Below are 18881 nucleotides of genomic sequence, written 5' to 3'. Positions count from 1 at the left end.
GCTCATTTCCACATCAGATTGATAGAGTGGACGTTAGGGTGCCCCTGACTATCATATCTACTACTACAGAGAGTCATGCGTGTCAGAGGTAAAGATAGGGAGATTCAAGAGGGTGATCAGCTACTCACATCTGTAGAGAGAGTGAGTAAAACAAGTCTCATTTATTCTCAGAGGTAAACAAAGGAGGGTGGCGGGGTTTTGTAACTTGTTTAGCTTTTCACAGGCCACCTCATTATACCTGTGACTACTTAAAGAAATGGTGATTTTTTTTCCCAAGAAAGTCCATTAATGGGTCTATCATATTCCTCGTTCAATACACTATAAGAAAAATATAACATATATGCATCTAAAATAATCCTAAACGATTTTATTAGCAATTTTAATACTCCTTTTAGCAAGGTTACTTGGGTATGCGGTATGCCGCTGCGTACGTTCCCATAGCAACCAGTCCTGTTATTGTCCTACGTCAAAAGCGCTGCATATTCTGAGAACGAGAATAGGCGTAAGCGTAAGGTGCGCATTTTGAGCAGAGTGGTTGATCCCACTCGTTCTCGCTGCGTCGAGGGGAGCGTTCTTTACTTTATATTCGCATTGCACATTTGCTTTAAGAGGGAAGGTGTTAGTTTAGCATCTTAAAATGATGTTGTACATCCATATGAGTGTATAGTGCTTAGTTTTCGCCACTTTTATGGCCAAGATGACCACACGCAGCGCACACTTGAAACCCCCGCCCCCACCTTCGTGTTCATTTTACTGCACAAATATGTATGTGTGTCACGTGACTCAGAGTGAGTGGGCGGCGATTGGGCCCTTTTTTAATTGGCAAAATGAAAAGTTATCTGTCTGGAAATAAAAAGAGAAAGAAAAAAAAGCAGAAGAGGAGAAAAGGAAGCAAGACAGCGGTGAGTGTACTATGTTACTGTAGTTTTATGTCCTAATGTAGTCGAAGCACTGCAAACTAGTAGTAGTAAACCAATTAACTGCCTTAACTTGTTGTAACTAGCTTGTTAGCGTTTGCTAACAGCATTGCAGCATGCTAGCGTTTCTTCATACATAAAGATGTTACATAGAACATTAAATCAGTGTTTAGAATCACCATACACACTGATCAGCCAGACTGATAAGATGTTACATGATTCACTTCTGTGCCAGAATGTTATCCTTATTAAGTAAAAGCAATATAACTTACCAGCTAGTCAGTAGAATACGGTATGTGTAAAGGTATGTGTACTAAGCACCATAATAATAATAATAATAATCTGAAGTACATTTTGTTTATTAAGGCAAATGTGTGTAAATAATTAAGGATAGTGTGAAGTGAATGAATAATGCAATTGGGGGGGGCACTTTGAGTGTCCAAAAAAGCGCTCTATGAGAGCGAGGCTTGATTAGACTTTTATTAAATATGCTACTGCTACAAGTCCAACTGTCCCCCTTCCTTGCACATGCTCAAAGGGCCCCATGTTGCCTGTTGCCTAGGGCCCCCGGGGACCCTTGCTACGCCTCTGGGCGGGGGATAGACTATTTTAATAAAATAACTAGGGCTGTCAAACGATTAAAAATTTTAATCGAGTTAATTACAGCTTAAAAATTAATTAATCGTAATTAATCGCAATTAATCGCAATTCAAACCATCTATAAAATATGCCATATTTTTCTGTAAATTATATATATATTCTGTAAAATAAATTGTTGGAATGGAAAGATAAGACACAAGATGGATATATACAGTGGGGAGAACAAGTATTTGATACACTGCCAATGGGTTTTCCCATTGGCAGTGTATCAAATACTTGTTCTCCCCACTGTACATTCAACATACGGTACATAAGGACTGTAGTGGGCATTTCACTCTACTGTCATTTAAATCTGTCTATGCTGTCCTCACTCCGAAGCGTCTACTTTTTCCAAAGCTAGACAGCTAGTGAACGACGCCTTAATAATCAGACTTCTTCCTTTTTCATCTGATTTATTAATAAAATAGCCTCCAACCATTGTCCTCTTTAGCACTGATGGGGTGGTTCGCCCAGGGCGCGAAAGTAGCCAGGACCGCCACTGACTTTAATAAAGAATTTAAGTGTTCCAAAATGTTTTTGTAAATGAATAATCGTCTAATCGACTAATCGTTAAAAAGTCAGACTAATCAGCAGAAAAATAATCGTTTGGGACAGCTCTGATCGCCACCAATCGCAGCTTATCAGTAAATAATTCTGGAAATTCCGAGGCCTCTTAATATAACTCTAATCGCAAAATAACTCCCCTTTTTTGTTTGTTTAATGAGTTGCAGACATTGAGAAATGACATTGTTATTACACACCATTGAAAGGTCCAGACCGAAACCATCAGTTTATTTCTGTGGCCAGTGGTGACAGGCTTATTGCACCTGAGTCATTAGCATGTTCCAGTCCAACCGTTGCTATTTTTCAGTCGTATAACTTGCAGACATAACAATACTGCCATCCAAACAGACTGTTCGAATAGCTCACTGTTAGAGAATGGAAAGAGAAAAGACCCATATGAACCTAATATGAGTATAACGTGTTGCTAAGAGAGTGTGAAATTAGCTAAGACTGTCACAAGATTCCTTTGATGGCTCCGCTTTGTGGTCAATTAGTCAAAATCCATTGCCAATATTACATCTGTTTTGGTATAGTGCATGGAAAAATCCCCTGGTGGTGTTTTGGTTGAACTGTTGAATAAACACGTTTAATCTGTATGGAAGATGCCACTACATTGTCACTTAAATCAACTGACCTTCACTCCACCTCCATTTTTTCCACAACCTTTTTGTTGTGACCCACTCATCTTTTCCATACGGAATACGGTTCCAGTTTTTCCCATGTGGACATGTGTTTAGACAGAAAATGAAACATGGCAGACCACAATAATGGACAGATTCTGAAAGATTCTTGCGCCATTTAGTCTTTGAAGCATGATCTCACTTTGTCTGTCAGCTGGAAGCCAACATAGAGCAAGCTGTTCACATTTTGAAAAAAAAAAAAAACTTTCCCTTGACCAACAAAGTCTACTGTACTGTATGCATTTGCCGGTATGTGATTCTGACGGTATGATGACCTTAAGCAAAAATATCACGGGTTCACGGTATCAAGGTATTGCAATTACAGCTGTAAAATGTGTTACTTTGGGATATCTTGGTTAAAGAAAACAACTTTTTTTCCATTGAACGGGGTTTTTATTTTTCAAAACATATTAGCAAATTGGAATATAAGTATCATGTTAAGTTAAAATGAATATAAATAATACCAAAAAATAACAAATATTCAAAATAAAATTAAAATAAATGCAGTCCTTTAGACGAGCCTAAACCTACAGCAGTGTTGTTTTCGTCAAAATGACGACAATGAAAATATTTCGTCAACGAACACTTTTTTTCACAACGATGACGGGACAATAACCAGCTAAAAACATGTTTGGGTGGACTAAAATGTAACAAGATGAATGCATGTTTTCGTCTGGTGAGACGAGAACGAGACGAAAATGCCCAATGGTTTCCGTCAATTTTACAATGTGTGGTATTTTATGTGTAGTTAGCCTGCATCATAGCAGTGTCTGGTTGTGTCACTCGTGACGTGCTGTGCCCTTCCCCCACCCGCCTTTCTGACTCAACAGTGTGTCATTGCCAGTCTCCATGCAGGCTTGCGCACACGGTAAGATTTGTTTTCTTGGCCAGAGAGAATATTCAATGTTGCTTTAGCCTTCAAAGATCTATGCTGAGTGATCATCACACACTAAATATAACTCGTAGCGTTAGCATAGCATTCGTGTTACGGCGAGCGTCCTTAAACTCTCGGACAACTTTTTTTTTTATTTACAGTTCCTGGCATCCAGGTGGGCTTAATTAATTGAAAATAATGCACTGTTTTGTACTGAGTGTGTAGTATTACAACATTGGTGTTGTACTTGTGGATAGACTCTACAATATGTGCTTATCTGTCAATGTTCATTCGAAATAGTTGGAAACCTATGTTTTTGGAGTAAAAATTCATTTTACAGATGAAAACGATTTTAGCAAGTCGACTAAAACAAGGAGAAATTAGTCTTCAGTTTTCGTCAACAAAAACTAGACAAAGACACATTTTGATTTGACTAAAATATGACTATGATTATCGTCGAGTTATTATCGTCCAACAGACTAAAATTAAGACGAAAATTAAAGGAGCTGCCAAAAACAACACTGACCTACAGCCACAGCTTAACAATCATCGGAACAAAAATAATTGAATTATTTTCCATGAAAAGCACGCGTGTATGACTTGTATAATGTTTACATTATACTCAAATCTTTTTTCAACGCAGACCTTTGCCGGACAGGAAAAAAAGCACGTTTTACCACCGCTAGACACACTAAGCACACTGGAGTTAACGCTCGTAGCTGGTAGGAAACGTTCATGATAGTGTTTACTAACCTTTAATTTTGTATAAATGCGAAATCATATTGGAGGTGTTGCCTCCTCGGCAGCCAACCTCCGCAAACATGTTTTACATGTCGGTTGGCCTTCCTCCTCTAAGCCACGGCCGTCTGTGACTTTTCTGTAGTCGAAATATTCTAGGGCTGCAGCTATGGAATATTTTAGTAATCGAGTAATCGACTGAAAATTCTATCGATTAATCGAGGATTCGGATAAAACATTATTTTTTTAGGTAAAGAGCAATTATACATATACATGAGAAAAAAAGACATTTAATCCAATATTGAACCATTTTCAGTCAATCAATGTCTTTGTTTTCGAAGTACATCGTTGAAAACAGCCAACAATTGCATCTAAGATGTGACTAGAAAAAAAAATTCACTGCTTTCACTCAAAAAGACTTCTAAACCTTATATAAAAAAAAAAAAAAAAACATATTTCTTACCTAAAAATGTAATTACACTTGATAACACACATCACTTGAAAGCTACGTGTTTTTCCCACGCGTTTCAATTTAGTTTCCATTTGTGTCAAGCTATTTTTAAGTTAAGTTTTAAGTTAGTCTAAACTGTAAGTACTGGTAGGATTTTTAGTTTTTGCAGTGTTCAAAATAAATGTATGATACCCACTGTATTGGAGCACATTTATTCAGCAATGACTACTGAGCTAAAACTGACAGTTAGCTTTATTATGTTTTAATTTTACACCATTATCACTCCACAGCGGTGTGTTTTTACAGATTAAATAAAACCTGTATGTAAGACACGTTAGCCACGCATCGACAGTGGTCATAATCAATAGAAACCTAGCCCGCCAAAGGGCTAACGTTACGTGAGCATGTGACAGTAACGGTATATTTATTAGCAATGAGAAGTCTACTGCTTAAAGATGGCGGCTTTTTTCTAACACTGCCCAGACATGGCCGAGTCTGTCATTTCGCATCTAGTCCTAAATGCATGCGATATCTATGAGACGCATCGAACACTACCTGCTACCAAACTAGCATCATGCGGGTGTAGTTTTTAGCAACGTCAGCGTAGTTTATAGCGGCTGCTGGGTGCAGCCGCTTTATTGCTTCTTCTTCTGCGCACATGACATCAGCACGTTGTCCCGCATTAAAAGTAGTCCGGGCAAAACAGGATGCTTAGAGCTGGCAAAATTAAATGATTCCTCGAGGTGAATTTTTAAACTTGAGTTACTCGAGTTGCTCGAGTATTCGTTTCAGCTCTAAAATATTCCCATACCAGCGATTTCGTTTTCTTCGATGGGGGGAAAAAGTTCAGGAGTTTCACCTCCTCCAGCCATCATGTAGCACAGCTGACTGACCCACTGACACCAGTGGGGAAGGGTTGAGCATTGCAACTGCAAGCGAGGGATTTCTCCCTGCATTTATGGAACATAAAAATAGCTAATACTTTAGGGACGGTATGACGGAATTTTTTTGCGGTTTTGAAACCGTTATCGGCACATGCCTACTGTACTGTTGAGAAATCTCGATTAGTTTTTGTGGTCAGGGTTAGGGTTTAGAATCATGTGTTGCTTCATTGGAAAGGGAGGCACACGTGAGTTTAAGTCGCAGGCCAAGCCAAACTTTGAAAAAAGTGAGATTCATAGTCCGGAAAGTACGGTATCCTTTAAATACGCGTTTTGATTTGAGTTTGTATCGTATTAACGGATCTTTGTCAGCTCATACATCCTTGCCTCCATTGCTTCACTGTTGGCTAGAGTGCAGATGAAGATTCTTCAACCGTTAGATAATTTCTCTGAAGCGCCAAAATGAAGGCAATGAGTCACATGGAAGCAAACCCAGATATGGATGAAAAGCATCATTGTTTGTGTGTTTTGTACACACGCACCTAACGTAAAGTTTAGCTTTTCTACTCAGCGAGTACTAGTTAGGCAGATTGGACTGACATGTAAACACGTAGAGGGTAAAATCTGATTTTGCAAAAGAAATGAACATCTACAAGGAAGTATTGGAAGCAGTGTAGCCAACAGAAAGACTATAAAATTATTAAACTGTTGGGAATCATAAATAAATTGAGGTTGTAAATGTGACACTTAATAATGTTTGCTTTGGTCATGCTATTTTATGACACCTGTTCCTTCAGGGTAAAGAAAAAAAATTAACAAAATTTGAAATCCTCTTTAAGTTTTTCTTCCTACTGTCTGGCACGACCACCTTTCCAAGTCCACCTGGATGTGAAAGAGGAAAAAATGTCTTCATTTGAAGGCTGTAATGGCTGCTTGGTGATACTGCTTTTAAGTAAGACCATAAAGGACATAGCCCTTTCCTCGACAACAGGCCAAGTCTGCCTCATTCAAAAGTCTGAGCTTACTGACCTTCGAAAATTCAACCTTTTTGGTTCTCCTCCAGATGCTCTTCACTTCTTTTTAGCCTCTTTCCCATGACACATCCTATTGCTTCCAGCCAAAGAGCTGCTGTGTGCTGGCAGCACTGACACGCCTGTTGATTTTTGTTGAAAAATCAATCTGCTGATTAAATCCAAGAGGACTCTTCATTCCAAATCCAAAAGACTAATTTGGAATATCAATAGCACAGAAACAGGTGGAAGAAGCATATAGCAACACTTTAGAATTTGGCTCATTACCACCAAATACGTATCGTACTGGTAATTAAAGTCAGTTTATTGCAGTACTTCTCAAATAGTGGGGCACAATGCCTGTGGGTGGCGCATGTGACCTTGGGGAACATATTTTTTAACCGTACTATAATAAAGTGTAATTGCACATCCACTCAGTGGGTGGCAGTGGCGCTCTCATTTTCAGCGTGTGTGAACTATTTTTCTAACCAAACAAGAGCACACAGCAAAAAGCACTGGAGATATGAAGAGATAAGACGAGGAAATATGACGAAGCGTATGTAACGTTTGGCTTTAATTTTTAATACAGTGGGAGACGACGTGCTGTGTCTAAAAATGTTTGGAGTGGACAGCAGGAAGCCAAGTCAATTGAGATGTCACTGAGGCAATGTCTACACCTAGCAGGGTTTTTTTTTTAAACCCAGGGTCCCGCCCTAATGCGTTGGGAAAAAATATTTATGTCCACACCAGCACGTTTATAGAAAAAAAAAGCTTCCACGGCCAACCTCATTCATTCATTTTTAAGTATATTCATAACAACTCGCGAAAAATTGCCCCATCCTTCGCATGTGTTCTTCAATACGAAGCAATGCAAGATTTTGTAGATAAATGGAAGCAAAAAAGCACCTGTCTAATTTAGACAAGAGTCCCTGAACAAAATATGGGCGGCGCCATCTTGGAAAATCTCTGCTTCGAACTTTCGATTTAGAAAAAAAACTCATAAGTTGCGGTTGAGGTTAGCGGTGTGCTGATGAAGTTAAAACTGTAAGATCAAGCCAGAGGAACCCATGGAATCTCCAAAAATGGATTCAGCATGACGTAGATGAGACGTAGATGGGATTGTATGATTGTTCTTATCACTTTGTTGTTCATTCGTGTACAAACATGATTCCATTTCTTGTTTTATTTAAAACGAGTGGTGCATGTGCAAAAAAGATGAATAAATCACAATCTATAAAATGATTGGGAAAACAGCATAGGAGAATGTGATATCAGGCAGCAGAGCTCCAGAGCCTCGCCAAACTTTCACCAACATTACCGCCTCCAGACGGGCTTTCTCCCGCTATCCTCGGTAATTCCAGCTCCAATAGGGTATCTGAAAGTTGCTGCAGTTAAAAAGCCCGCAGTTGGATCTCGGGATCGAGCTGACAGTCCGCCACGAGGCGAGCCACCGCCTCCAGTCCCAGCCTCTTGGCCGCACCCGGGTGGGATGACATAGTCTCGATATATATGTCCATCAACCTACAATAAGTGTTGCTGTGAGGCACATCAACTTATCTTACCTTGCCTAGCAGCGTTTTCCACCTGTAAACAAAAAACTCGTAACACTTTCGTTCATGCGTTGACATAATTGTGCCATTTACACGGACTGATTAGCAGCAGGCTAGCAACAGATAACAGTAGTTGTAGTAAACAATAGTAAAGATCATCATAATTACAATCATCATCGTAAGTGCCATCGTAATATCAAAGCAGGGCCGGCCCAGCCTATACGCAGACTATGCAGCTGCTTAGGGCCCCTGACCACTAGGGGGTCCCCAATCTGGCAATTGTTTAATTTATATTCTATTTTGTTTACTACAGTTTGCTACTTTGCTTTAGTTGACTTTTGTGAGTTTTGATACTTAATTTCAAACTTTAAAAAAATAAAAGTTCTTCCTTAACTTCTTTTTTTCCTCTTTTAGAAAAAGGTTTGGCGCTATCTACTGTAAGTACTGACAATCATTTGGGGTGAGAAGTTTGAAGTATGCAGTGCAACAAAATCTGATTAATATACAAAATACGGACGTATGGGTTGGATTGCATGTATGAGTTTCACAGTACACTGTGACGAAATGGTGGGCCAAAAATATGGGCCCCTTGGCATTATTTTGCTTAGGGCCCCAAAATGGCCTGTATCAAAGGCAACAAATTTTTTCAAGAGCACATGAAAATGCAGGAATAGGAAGAACATTCCTTCCATAACACAGCAGAAACATGGCTACAAAAAAATCTTTGTGTTGGCACGAGATTGGTTCCACATCTGCCTTCATAAACATGTTGTCCTCCCCTGTCGTGATAATGGCAGATGGATGCGGTATTTCCAAATTGTCTTTTTAAGGAATTTTGATGAGTAATCTTACTCCAGCTCCACTGTTGTTTTGGATAGAGAAACTCTGAAACAGAAATTGCTTGCAGATATGCGGAAGTAAAGTGGAAGTACCTTGGAAATTTGTCTCTAATTTACTCCAAATGTAATCATTGGTCTCATGTGTGACATAGGGACAAAGTTTGTCACAGTCAGTGACGTTTCCACGGTTAAATCTTCGGTTATCAGTGTCCACATGATGGCGCAACAAACGCAGAATTCGAACATTTTCACTTTGGACGCAGTTTTCAAGAACCCTCGTATAAATGTGCATGTGCGTGTGGATGTTAGGCCAAGCTGTAGTAAAACTTCTTTTTGCCAAATACTCTGCTACTTGTAGACATGGCCTCAAACGTAATAGACCGCAATCACATTGATAAGCCGCTTGATTTTTTTCCCAGAGAAAACGTGCCAAATATTGCCAACAATAGTCCCGCTTTGTCAGTGTTACATCAGATAACCCTCGAACACTGTTAGCATCATATAAGGTGGCATACCAAGTTGCTCAGTGCAAAATAACCCCTCACCATAGAAAAGGAGCTGATACTGGCCGCAGCAAAAATAAAAACAGTCCCTCTGTCCAATGACACTCCCGTTTTTGTTCTATTCCTTTTTGTTTTTTTTCGGTCAAATTGTGTGGCATATTGTCCTTAATGAATCAATGCTGCTAATCAGTTTGAATTTATTATTATTTATTGATTTTATTACATTTTATTTTTCAGTATTAAACGGTCAACAATATACCTTGAATGTATTTTTACAGTTTGGATGTGACTTTTTTTTGTTTGTTTTGTTTTAGTTCAAACAAATTGATGCGCTTTAAGTCTTTTCTTTTCCAAACAAAACAATGTTAATAAAGATATACTTTATTGTAGGTTGATCTATATTACTTTTTTTCTTTAATATAAGAAAAGGACACAATGTCTTGCAGAGGTGTACTTATTATAATTATATGTAACTATATATAAATAAATAATAACTTTATCGACAAATGATACCATTTACAGTGGCGGCAGAGAGTTTGGGGGATGCGAAACGTTTACCGTAATTTTCGCACTATAAGGCGCACCTGACTATCAGCCACCACCCACCAAATGTGACACGAAAACAGCAATTGTTCATAGATAAGCCGCACTGGACTATAAGCCGCAGCTGTCCTCACTGTATTATGGGATATTTACACCACAACAAAACCGGTACCACTTTATTTGACAGCGGCATCATACGACTGTCATAAGACCAAACAAACCACCATGAAGCTTTTAAACCAATTGGCTGCAAAGTTTCACTGTTTCAAGAAGCTTCATTTGGCCATCACTGCTCCCTAGGGGGAGACAGTCAACCTCTGCTGCCAGCTGCTGTCAACAACGTTGTTGTCTAACATGCCTCCTAGCATGCATTGCAGCACCACAGATGTAAATGGCAATCAAAATTCATGTTCTGTGCTAATTATTTCTTCAGTTACTGTTCCAGTTGTTTCATTAATTGCTAGTCATGGTATTTGGTAACACTTTGTTTGACAGTGGCGCCATAAGACCGTCATTAGACAATCATAATTATGAAATGACAGTGTCATAAGCATTAATGAATGCTTATAACAGGAGTCATTCAATGTTATTCAACAAATTGTCTTACTTTTGAATGGCTGTAAAAGATCTGACCTGGACATAAATGTAGTTAGTGACATAATTTGCCGGATGACACTTTATGACTTCTTTCATAAGCATTCAGTAATGCCCATGATAGTGTCATGTCATAATTATGATGGTCTTATGACGCCACTTACAAATAAAGTGTTAATTATTATCCCAAATAAATCAACAAATAAGCAGCACTGGACTATAAGCCGCTGGATTCAAAATGAAGGAAAAAAGTAGTGTTTTTTTTCTAGTATGAAAATTACGGTACGTCTTGGAGGGGGCGCAACAGAAAATAATTGAAAAATACTGGTGTAATGTAGGCAAACAGTCGCTAAATTAGCAGAATTTGACAAGTACAAATAAGTCAGCTTCATCTAAATTGACACTGACGTCACCAGTGTTTTTGGACATGGCTAAATTTGCCAATTAGCTTCATGCTAAACTGAGCTGCACTGTTTGTGTTGTTCACAGATGAGTACAATAACAGCATTTGCTTCTAAAATGCGGCACTCGGCTTAGAAACTAAAAGTATTTAAAGAAACAGGTTTTCATGTCGTAATGCAAGATACAATTTAAATGAAAATAGAAAGGGCTTGGCACACATCCTTTTTCCAGGGTGACTGTAAATTCCATCACAGCAACGCAAAGCCAAATGTGAGCCTCATTGAATTTGCCAAAAGAGACTATTATAAAACTATTAAGAGCGTTATTTAAAATTGACGTTAGAAAAAGGTCAGGTGTCCTGGAAGAGGAAAAACAGGAAGAGGAGGGCGCGAGATGAATTAGACTTGGCGACATTTCATCAATATTTTCACTTTCCAGAAACTTTATCTTGCACATGCATGAATTTTATGCGTGCAGAGAAAGGAAATCAATTTGGGCCCGCCTATATTTTTAAAGGCAAATCAAGGCCACGTTGAGACTTTGTTTAATGAAACTACTAAATACTGAGTGCTTGTTTTGAAATGAGCTGTTGGCAACAATCCGTTTGTCAGTGGCTTCCAAGAAAGACCCGTCTGCTGCCACATATTACTGCATATGATTCATGCATGTAATCAACTGTACATTTGTCTTTTGGTTGTTCATATTGCTCGACGCCATGAGGTCCATTTCAAAATGTGGCGAACACGTGCTAGCAAATATACACCCCGCTTCACACTGGAAACCCACCCCGACATTCCCACTGGCAATGGAATAGGTCACCTGGGAGCCATTTATCCACTAAGACCTGGCCTTCACTGAGACTTTCGGGGGTTTTCTTCAACCTGGTTTAATGAAGCAAGCTTAAAAAGGAGACGTAGGCCTTTGAGTGATGGTGAAAAGTTTATGTACATTTAGGGAGAGTATTAATCTAGGTCTTCCATGTTTTGGACATCTTCGGCACTTTTGAAAGGAAGACAAATGGTGCCTATAGTAAGACAGTGGTACCTCTACTTAAGAACGTCTCTACATGCAGAATTTTCAGATTAAGACACGCCTCAACAGGAAAATATTGCCTCTTGTTCAGAAAAAAAAAGGATACGAAATGCAAAAATACAGTATGGCTGGTACCGTTAGCTTTCAGAATTTACTAAACGTAACATACTTATTATATAGCTGCTCTGCCATTGGCTCACCGGGACCGCTACTGTATGTGTATGTCCCAGCGTCCTTTTCATTCACCCCTCGTGTTCAGACAGCTTTACAGGAGTGTATTTTTTATTCTTTACTCTATTCTTCGTTTTTTACATTATAATAATAATAATACATTTTATTTGTACAGCGCTTTTTTCCAATGCTCAAAGACGCTGTACAGTAGGATAAAAAAAAACAGCAAACAACGTGAAGAGAACAAAACAATAAAGAAAATAATTATATGGTAAATGGTAAATGGTGTTATACTTGTATAGCGCTTTTCCACCTTTCAAGGTGCTCAAAGCGCTTTACACTACATTGCCATCTACCTACTGGTGACGCAGCACCAGGAGCAATGTTAAAAGCTAGTTTAAAAATGTGAGTTTTCAACAGTTTTTTGAATGTGGGACGGTCTTTACAGGTACGGATGGGTTTAGGGAATGAGTTCCAAAGGGAGGGGGCAGCAACGGAGTAGGCTCTGTCCCCCCAAGTTTGGTGTGTTCTTTGTTGGGGCGGTGCGTGGATGTTGCCATTAGAAGAGCGGAGGTGACGGGAGGGGGTGTGGGGATAAGAGAAGGTCTTATTATGCACAACTCTGATTTTATGTTTATTGTGCAATAATCTAATTGTAACATGTACTTGTTATATGGTTTGATGCCTTTAGATGCATTTTTATAAAAGATTTATGTCTGAATTTTGGGTGGTTTGGAACAGATTAGGGCATTGAAGGAATCTGACCTTTCAGCCAGATTGCGGGAATCACGCCACGCTGGCGCAATTCCATCGAACCAGGCCGGCGGAATGTCGACAACCCGGGCAAAAGGCCAAACTCAGGGCGTTCACCTTAGCCTTAAACCCTTGTACTGACTCCATTTTAAAATTTGGAAAAAGGCTTTGAAACACAAGTTGACAATTTATTCCAAGTCGGCAGCAATCATACAGCACAGAGAGAACCAGGCGAGGAGGTAAAGTGGATCCAGGGTCACCATATCACAAGTCAACAAAAGGTTCTTGAGTAAAAATTACAACTATTAGTTAAACATTCAGTCTTTTAAAGGCTCTGGTGAGGCGGGCTGTGGTCTGGAAGAAGGGTGTGTTTGGGTGTTGTTTTAGATTATTCTCTGTGTGTACTGGGCAGGAGGGTTTTGGGTGTTACTGTTGTAAGGGCAACGAGAGTTGAGGATTTTGCCACCTCAGGGCCACGTGAGTGCTGAGTGTCAACTTCACAGTCACGGGTTCCTCATTATCAGATGTTCCTCGTGGCAGGACAAGATGTCCCGCCATTTGTTATGGACTGTCCGGAAGAGCTGATTGCAGACGTTGGCTTGTAGATTACTTGCCTATCACATGGTTGTCAGCGTCAATCTTGCTCAGTCAGCTGCATGACGCGCGCATAGGGCTTCCGTGGTCAGAAGGCGTCTTTCTGTCCTTATCTGCCCATTGTCTTGGTGCTGCCAGTTGTAAACATTGCAAATCCAACTGTTCATAATATCAAATATATTCTGCTTGTTTTCCTTACACTATGAAATGATTTTTATTTTATATTGGGTGGGATAGAGTAATACAAACAGTCAAACAGTTGGCTAAATACGAGAAAAGATACTAATCCCTGATTGATTATATTAAGTGTGTTAGAGTAATACAAACAGTCGAACAGTAAATACGAGACAAGGTTCTATTCCTTTCAGCATTTATATGGAAAACAGGCCTCTACTTACAGAATTTTTAAGTTACAAAACTACTTCCAGAACCAATTACTTTCGTAAGTAGAGGTACCACTGTACTTGAACCCATTAGCTTGTATAGGTAAACCTTGTAAAGCACTGCCCTCTTTTGGCCAAAAGTGTGAATGCATGTAATCAATAAAATTGAATTTCTCTCCCCTAAAATGACATGCTTTTCTGTTCATTGTGCATTTTCCTGCACGTGCGACTTATAGTCAGAAATATGGGAATTGTAGCCCAAAAAAATTGTTCCCCCCCCCAAAAAAAATCCAAGGAGAATGAATGGTCATTTGCTTAAATGGAGGCCTTACATTAGACACATCTTTTTTTAGGAACTGGATCTTGCCAGAATCTGCAAGGGTGTTACATTGTCGTCCTTGAATCAACCTGCAGCAATACAACTTAATTCACTTTATGTAACATATTACATAAAGACAACCACAAAAGACTAAACACAAATGAGAGCTAACTCATATGAAAATAGAACAAAGTTTTTTTTGCCAATTAAGAAAGTAAAAGAATCCAAATTTCAAATACAATGTCATACTTTTTTGAAGAGTGCCATTATTTTGTTATGAAATACACTGTTGGTCAAAAGTATTGGCACCCCTGCAATTCTGTCAGATAATGCTCAATTTCTCCCAGAAAATGATTGCTTCGGTAGTAATATCTTCATTTGTTTTGCTTACAATGAAAAAACACAAAAGAGAATGAATTTTTTAAAAAAATTATCATTATACACAAAACTCCAAAAAAATGGGCCAGACAAAAGTATTGGCACCCTCAGCCTAATACTTGGTAGCACAACCTTTAGAAAAAATGACTGCGAACAACCGCTTCCGGTATCCACCAATGTGTTTCTTACAATGCTCTGCTGGATTTTTAGACCATTGTTCTTTGGCCAACTGCTCCAGGTGTCTGAGATTTGGAGGGTGCCTTCTCCAAACTGCCATTTTCAGATCTCTCCACAGCTGTCCTATGGGATTCAGGTCTGGACTCGTTGCTGGCCACTTTAGAAGTCTCCAGGGCTTTCTCTCAAACCATTTTCTAGTGTTTTTTGAAGTGTGTTTTGGGTTTTTGTCCTGCTGGAAGACCCATGACCTCTGAGGGAGACAAAGCTTTCTCACACTGGGCCCTACATTATGCTGCAAAATTTGTTGGTACTCTTAAGACTTAATAATGCCATGCACACGGTAAAGCAGTCCAGTGCCAGAGGCATCAAAGCCACCCCAAGACATCAGGGAACCACCGCCATGTATGACTGTGGGGACCGTGCTCTTCTTTTAAGGCCTCGTTTTTTCCCTGTAAACTCTGTTTATGCCTTTTCCCCCAAAAGCTCTACTTTTGTCTCATCTGACCAGAGAACATTCTTCCAAAAGGTTTTTGGCTTTCCAAGGTAGGTTTTGGCAAACTCCAGCCTGGCTTTTTTATGTCTGTCTCTTTTATGTCCATAGATTCCCTTTTCATTCAGTCGCTGACGGATAGTATGGGTTGACACTGTTGTATCCTCGGACTGCAGGACAGTTTGAATTTGTTTGGATGTTAGTCGAGGTTCTTTATCCACCATCCGCACAATCTTTCGTTGAAATCTCTCAATTTTTCCATCCACATCTAGGTAGGTTAGCCACGGTGCCATGGGCTTTACACTTATTGACACAGGAACATTCAGGTCTTTGGAGATGGACTTGTAGCCTTGAAATTGCCCATGCTTCCTCACAATTTTGCTTAAGTCCTCAGACAGTTCTTAGGGTCTTTTTCTCCATGCTCAATGTGGTACACACAAGGACACAGGACAGAAGTTGAGTCAACTTTAATCCATTTTAACTGGCTGCAAGTGTAATTTAGTTATTGCCATCACCTGCTATGTGCCTCAGGTAAGTACCAGGTGCTGTTAATTACACAAATTAGAGAAGCATCACGATTTTTCGAAGGGTGCCAATACTTTTGCCCGGCCCATTTTTGAGTTTTGTGTAAAATGATAATTTAAATGTTTTTCCCCATTCCTGCATTTTTTTCCCCCCGTTGCAAGCAAAATAAAATGAAGATAATACTATCAAAGTATTTGTAGTTGGAATAATTTTCTGGGAGAAATAGAGCATTATCTGACAGAATTGCAGGGGTGCCAACACTTTTGGCCAGCAGTGTAGAGAGCACAAGAAAGTTTGGGAAAACAGTTTTAGCCATTTTCGGCACTTTCCCCATATACAGTCGATCCCTGTATATAGTGGTCAATCAAGCTTGTTAGGCTCTTCAAAGAAAAACAATTCATATCATATCTTTTTATTATACATCAAAAAACATTTCATGTACTGGTTTTACCATGACAAATTATGTTATGATTACATCATTGCATGTACAGCCGCCATGATTCAGCTAAGCTCTTGATGTGAAAAGTCAGTTTTTGTGCGCATTTTAGACAGGAAGCGGAAATTAAAGTAGGTGCGGGGTGTCCATGATCAAGAGCCTCAAGGGTCTTAATGCAAAAATTGTACAAATCCGCAATAACATTTTCACATTCGCATAGGAATGAATCAATCTATTTCTTGGCAGACTGTAGACGCTCGCTCACATTCTCCCAGTTGATGACGTTCCAGATGGCCTTAACGTAGTCTGGCCGGACATTTTTGTACTGAAGATAGTAGGCGTGCTCCCATACGTCGATACCCAGGAGAGGGATGAGACCTGTCAGGGAAGAGGAAGGTAATGTTACATTCAATTTTTTAGAAAAATATAATAAAATGCAGTGGTGTTTCTTGCCTGTGGTCCCTTGCAGAGGATCCTGGTTGGCGCAAGCCGCAATGGAGAGTCTTCCGCTCTGCTTGTCGTAGCCCAGCCAGCCCCAGCCTGAGCCTTGAACGGCCACTGTGGCAACAGACATTCTCTCCTTCATGCTCTGGAATGAGCCAAAATCTCGCTTGATGGCCTCCATGAGCTCCCCTGACACACACACAATAACAGTTGTGAAGACAGGGTCAGAAAAGTCATTTAATATTATCAAGAATTCACAAAAATCCCATTTAAATTTACAAGTGACAATTTCGGTTTATTTTGCTCCATCTTTGCTTTCTCCTGATTAGACATTTTCCCCACCAGTATATTTTACCTTGTGGCTCACCACCACCATTGGGAGACAGGTTGGTCCAGAAAATGGTGTGGTTAACGTGACCTCCGCCGTTAAACTTGAGAGCAGGCTGAAGGGCGACCTGTGCCGTCACGTCTCCTAAAATTAACATTTAAAAAAGCAAGTTATTGATTCCCTACTTGCATTTTAGTCAACATGTGCATGTTTGCTACCTTTTGCGAGCGCCTCTTGATACTTCTCCTCAGTCACGTTGAGGTTGTTGACGTACGTGGCGTGGTGCTTGCTGTGGTGCAACTGCATGATCTCGGCATTGATGTGAGGCTCAAGGGCACCATAGTCGTAGGTCAGGTCGGGAAGCGTGTGCTTCTGCCTGCATGCGGCTACCTGATGGACGGCTTGACTCAAACTAGCAGCACACCTGAAACAAGTCAATTGCCACTTAGAGTGAGATTAACGACACAAGAAGTCTCTGTCAAACAAACATGGTGTTAGAACCATGAACGCTTTAAATGAATTTCGTATGCCTGTTTTTGGTGTCATAACGCCCAGAAAAATTCAATTTCTTCAGTCAAGTCTTTCAGCTTGTGTTCAATGAAACAGACCAAAGTGTCAAATTGAGTAAAAATCATTGTTTTCTGGTGTTTGTTTTTAGTTTGTCACGTGGTGCCCCGTATAAATTAGTTGACCATTTATCAATTAACATGACTCATTTGATCAGCCATGTGCATTTGGCTTTAAATGCAGCATAATTCAAACTCAGTTATGTGCTTAGATTTAAGAGTATTTGAATGAATGCCATCTAGAAATGCCCTAATAATACCAGACTACATCAATTAACTGATCGATTTAAAAATATTGTGCTGCTTTAAAAATGAGTGCGCAACAAACTTACCTAGCTGTCCAGCTACGGTGTTAGCGTGTGCTAAGCTAGCTTTGCATAACAAGTACAGCATTGCAGAGCTCCTGGCTAAATTACGGACACCATACAGCATGTGCACAGTTAAGAATCTGGCTGGTGAGTTATTTCACTTTACCTGCGTATCTGCTCAACCCTGCAGAGCATGTTCGTGACAGCGTTAGCAAGACCGCGAATGGTTCTGTCTGAGGGTTTCCAATGACTGCCCTTGAAGCTTGAACTGAAGTGGGCAACTTTCAATTTGACAGCCGCGTGCGACCGTACCATTGCACCTACGCGGGGGTGTTCCTCAACGTCATACATCTGAAGATATTTTTTAAATAAAATATAAGAATATTGTTTGTATTTTGTATTCAAAAATTAGATTTTAAACCCGTGTCAGTAAATCATAGCTACATAAAATAATTCGTATGATGTATTTTATCGAAATGAAAATAACATATTGGTTTTATTTTTGCTTTTTTTTGTTCTAATCTTTCAACATTTGTTAGCTCTATAAAACATATACGATACGAAATAATATTATATGTATAAAATATTTGAAAGTGTTTTATTTTACACCGTAAAGCCCCAAAACTTCGTCAGAGTAGACACAACTTCAAAGATTGTATATTAAAGGTTGACGCCACGACGGTTGTCTCTGCCACTGATTCCTCGGCATTCAAATTGCCACCAAAGTACAACGTCATTTCTGAACTGAAATGTCGCACAGTTAAATCAAATTTAAAAATTAAGACTATGATA

General features: G+C 39.5%; 1 protein-coding gene across 1 annotated transcript; it reads right to left on the bottom strand.

Moving 5' to 3' along the window:
- Positions 1-16403: 16403 nt before the first annotated feature.
- On the bottom strand, positions 16404-18396 carry sod2 (superoxide dismutase 2, mitochondrial). The gene is made up of 5 exons (XM_057822944.1): positions 18256-18396; positions 17434-17639; positions 17243-17359; positions 16897-17076; positions 16404-16821 (listed from the first exon to the last, which is right to left on the bottom strand). Exons 1-5 carry the CDS (start codon positions 18282-18284, stop codon positions 16676-16678), a joined length of 678 nt encoding a protein of 225 aa, XP_057678927.1. The 5' UTR covers positions 18285-18396; the 3' UTR covers positions 16404-16675.
- Positions 18397-18881: the final 485 nt, after the last annotated feature.

This window comes from Corythoichthys intestinalis, chromosome 19 (assembly GCF_030265065.1).
Source record: "Corythoichthys intestinalis isolate RoL2023-P3 chromosome 19, ASM3026506v1, whole genome shotgun sequence".
NCBI classification, from domain to species: domain Eukaryota; kingdom Metazoa; phylum Chordata; class Actinopteri; order Syngnathiformes; family Syngnathidae; genus Corythoichthys; species Corythoichthys intestinalis.
Note: the sequence above shows the minus strand (reverse complement) of the source record. Positions and strands in the feature narration are given on the sequence as shown.

What these genes read in the sequence shown, in the direction of transcription:
- sod2 (XM_057822944.1), bottom strand. Translation starts at nt 18,284, where the DNA reads ATGCTCTGCAGGGTTGAGCAGATACGCAG. An exon ending in AGGGTTGAGCAGATACGCAG is followed by an intron (nt 17,640 to 18,255) that starts GTAAAGTGAAAT and finishes GACTTGTTTCAG; the next exon opens with GTGTGCTGCTAGTTTGAGTC. An exon ending in TCCTCTGCAAGGGACCACAG is followed by an intron (nt 16,822 to 16,896) that starts GCAAGAAACACC and finishes CTTCCCTGACAG; the next exon opens with GTCTCATCCCTCTCCTGGGT.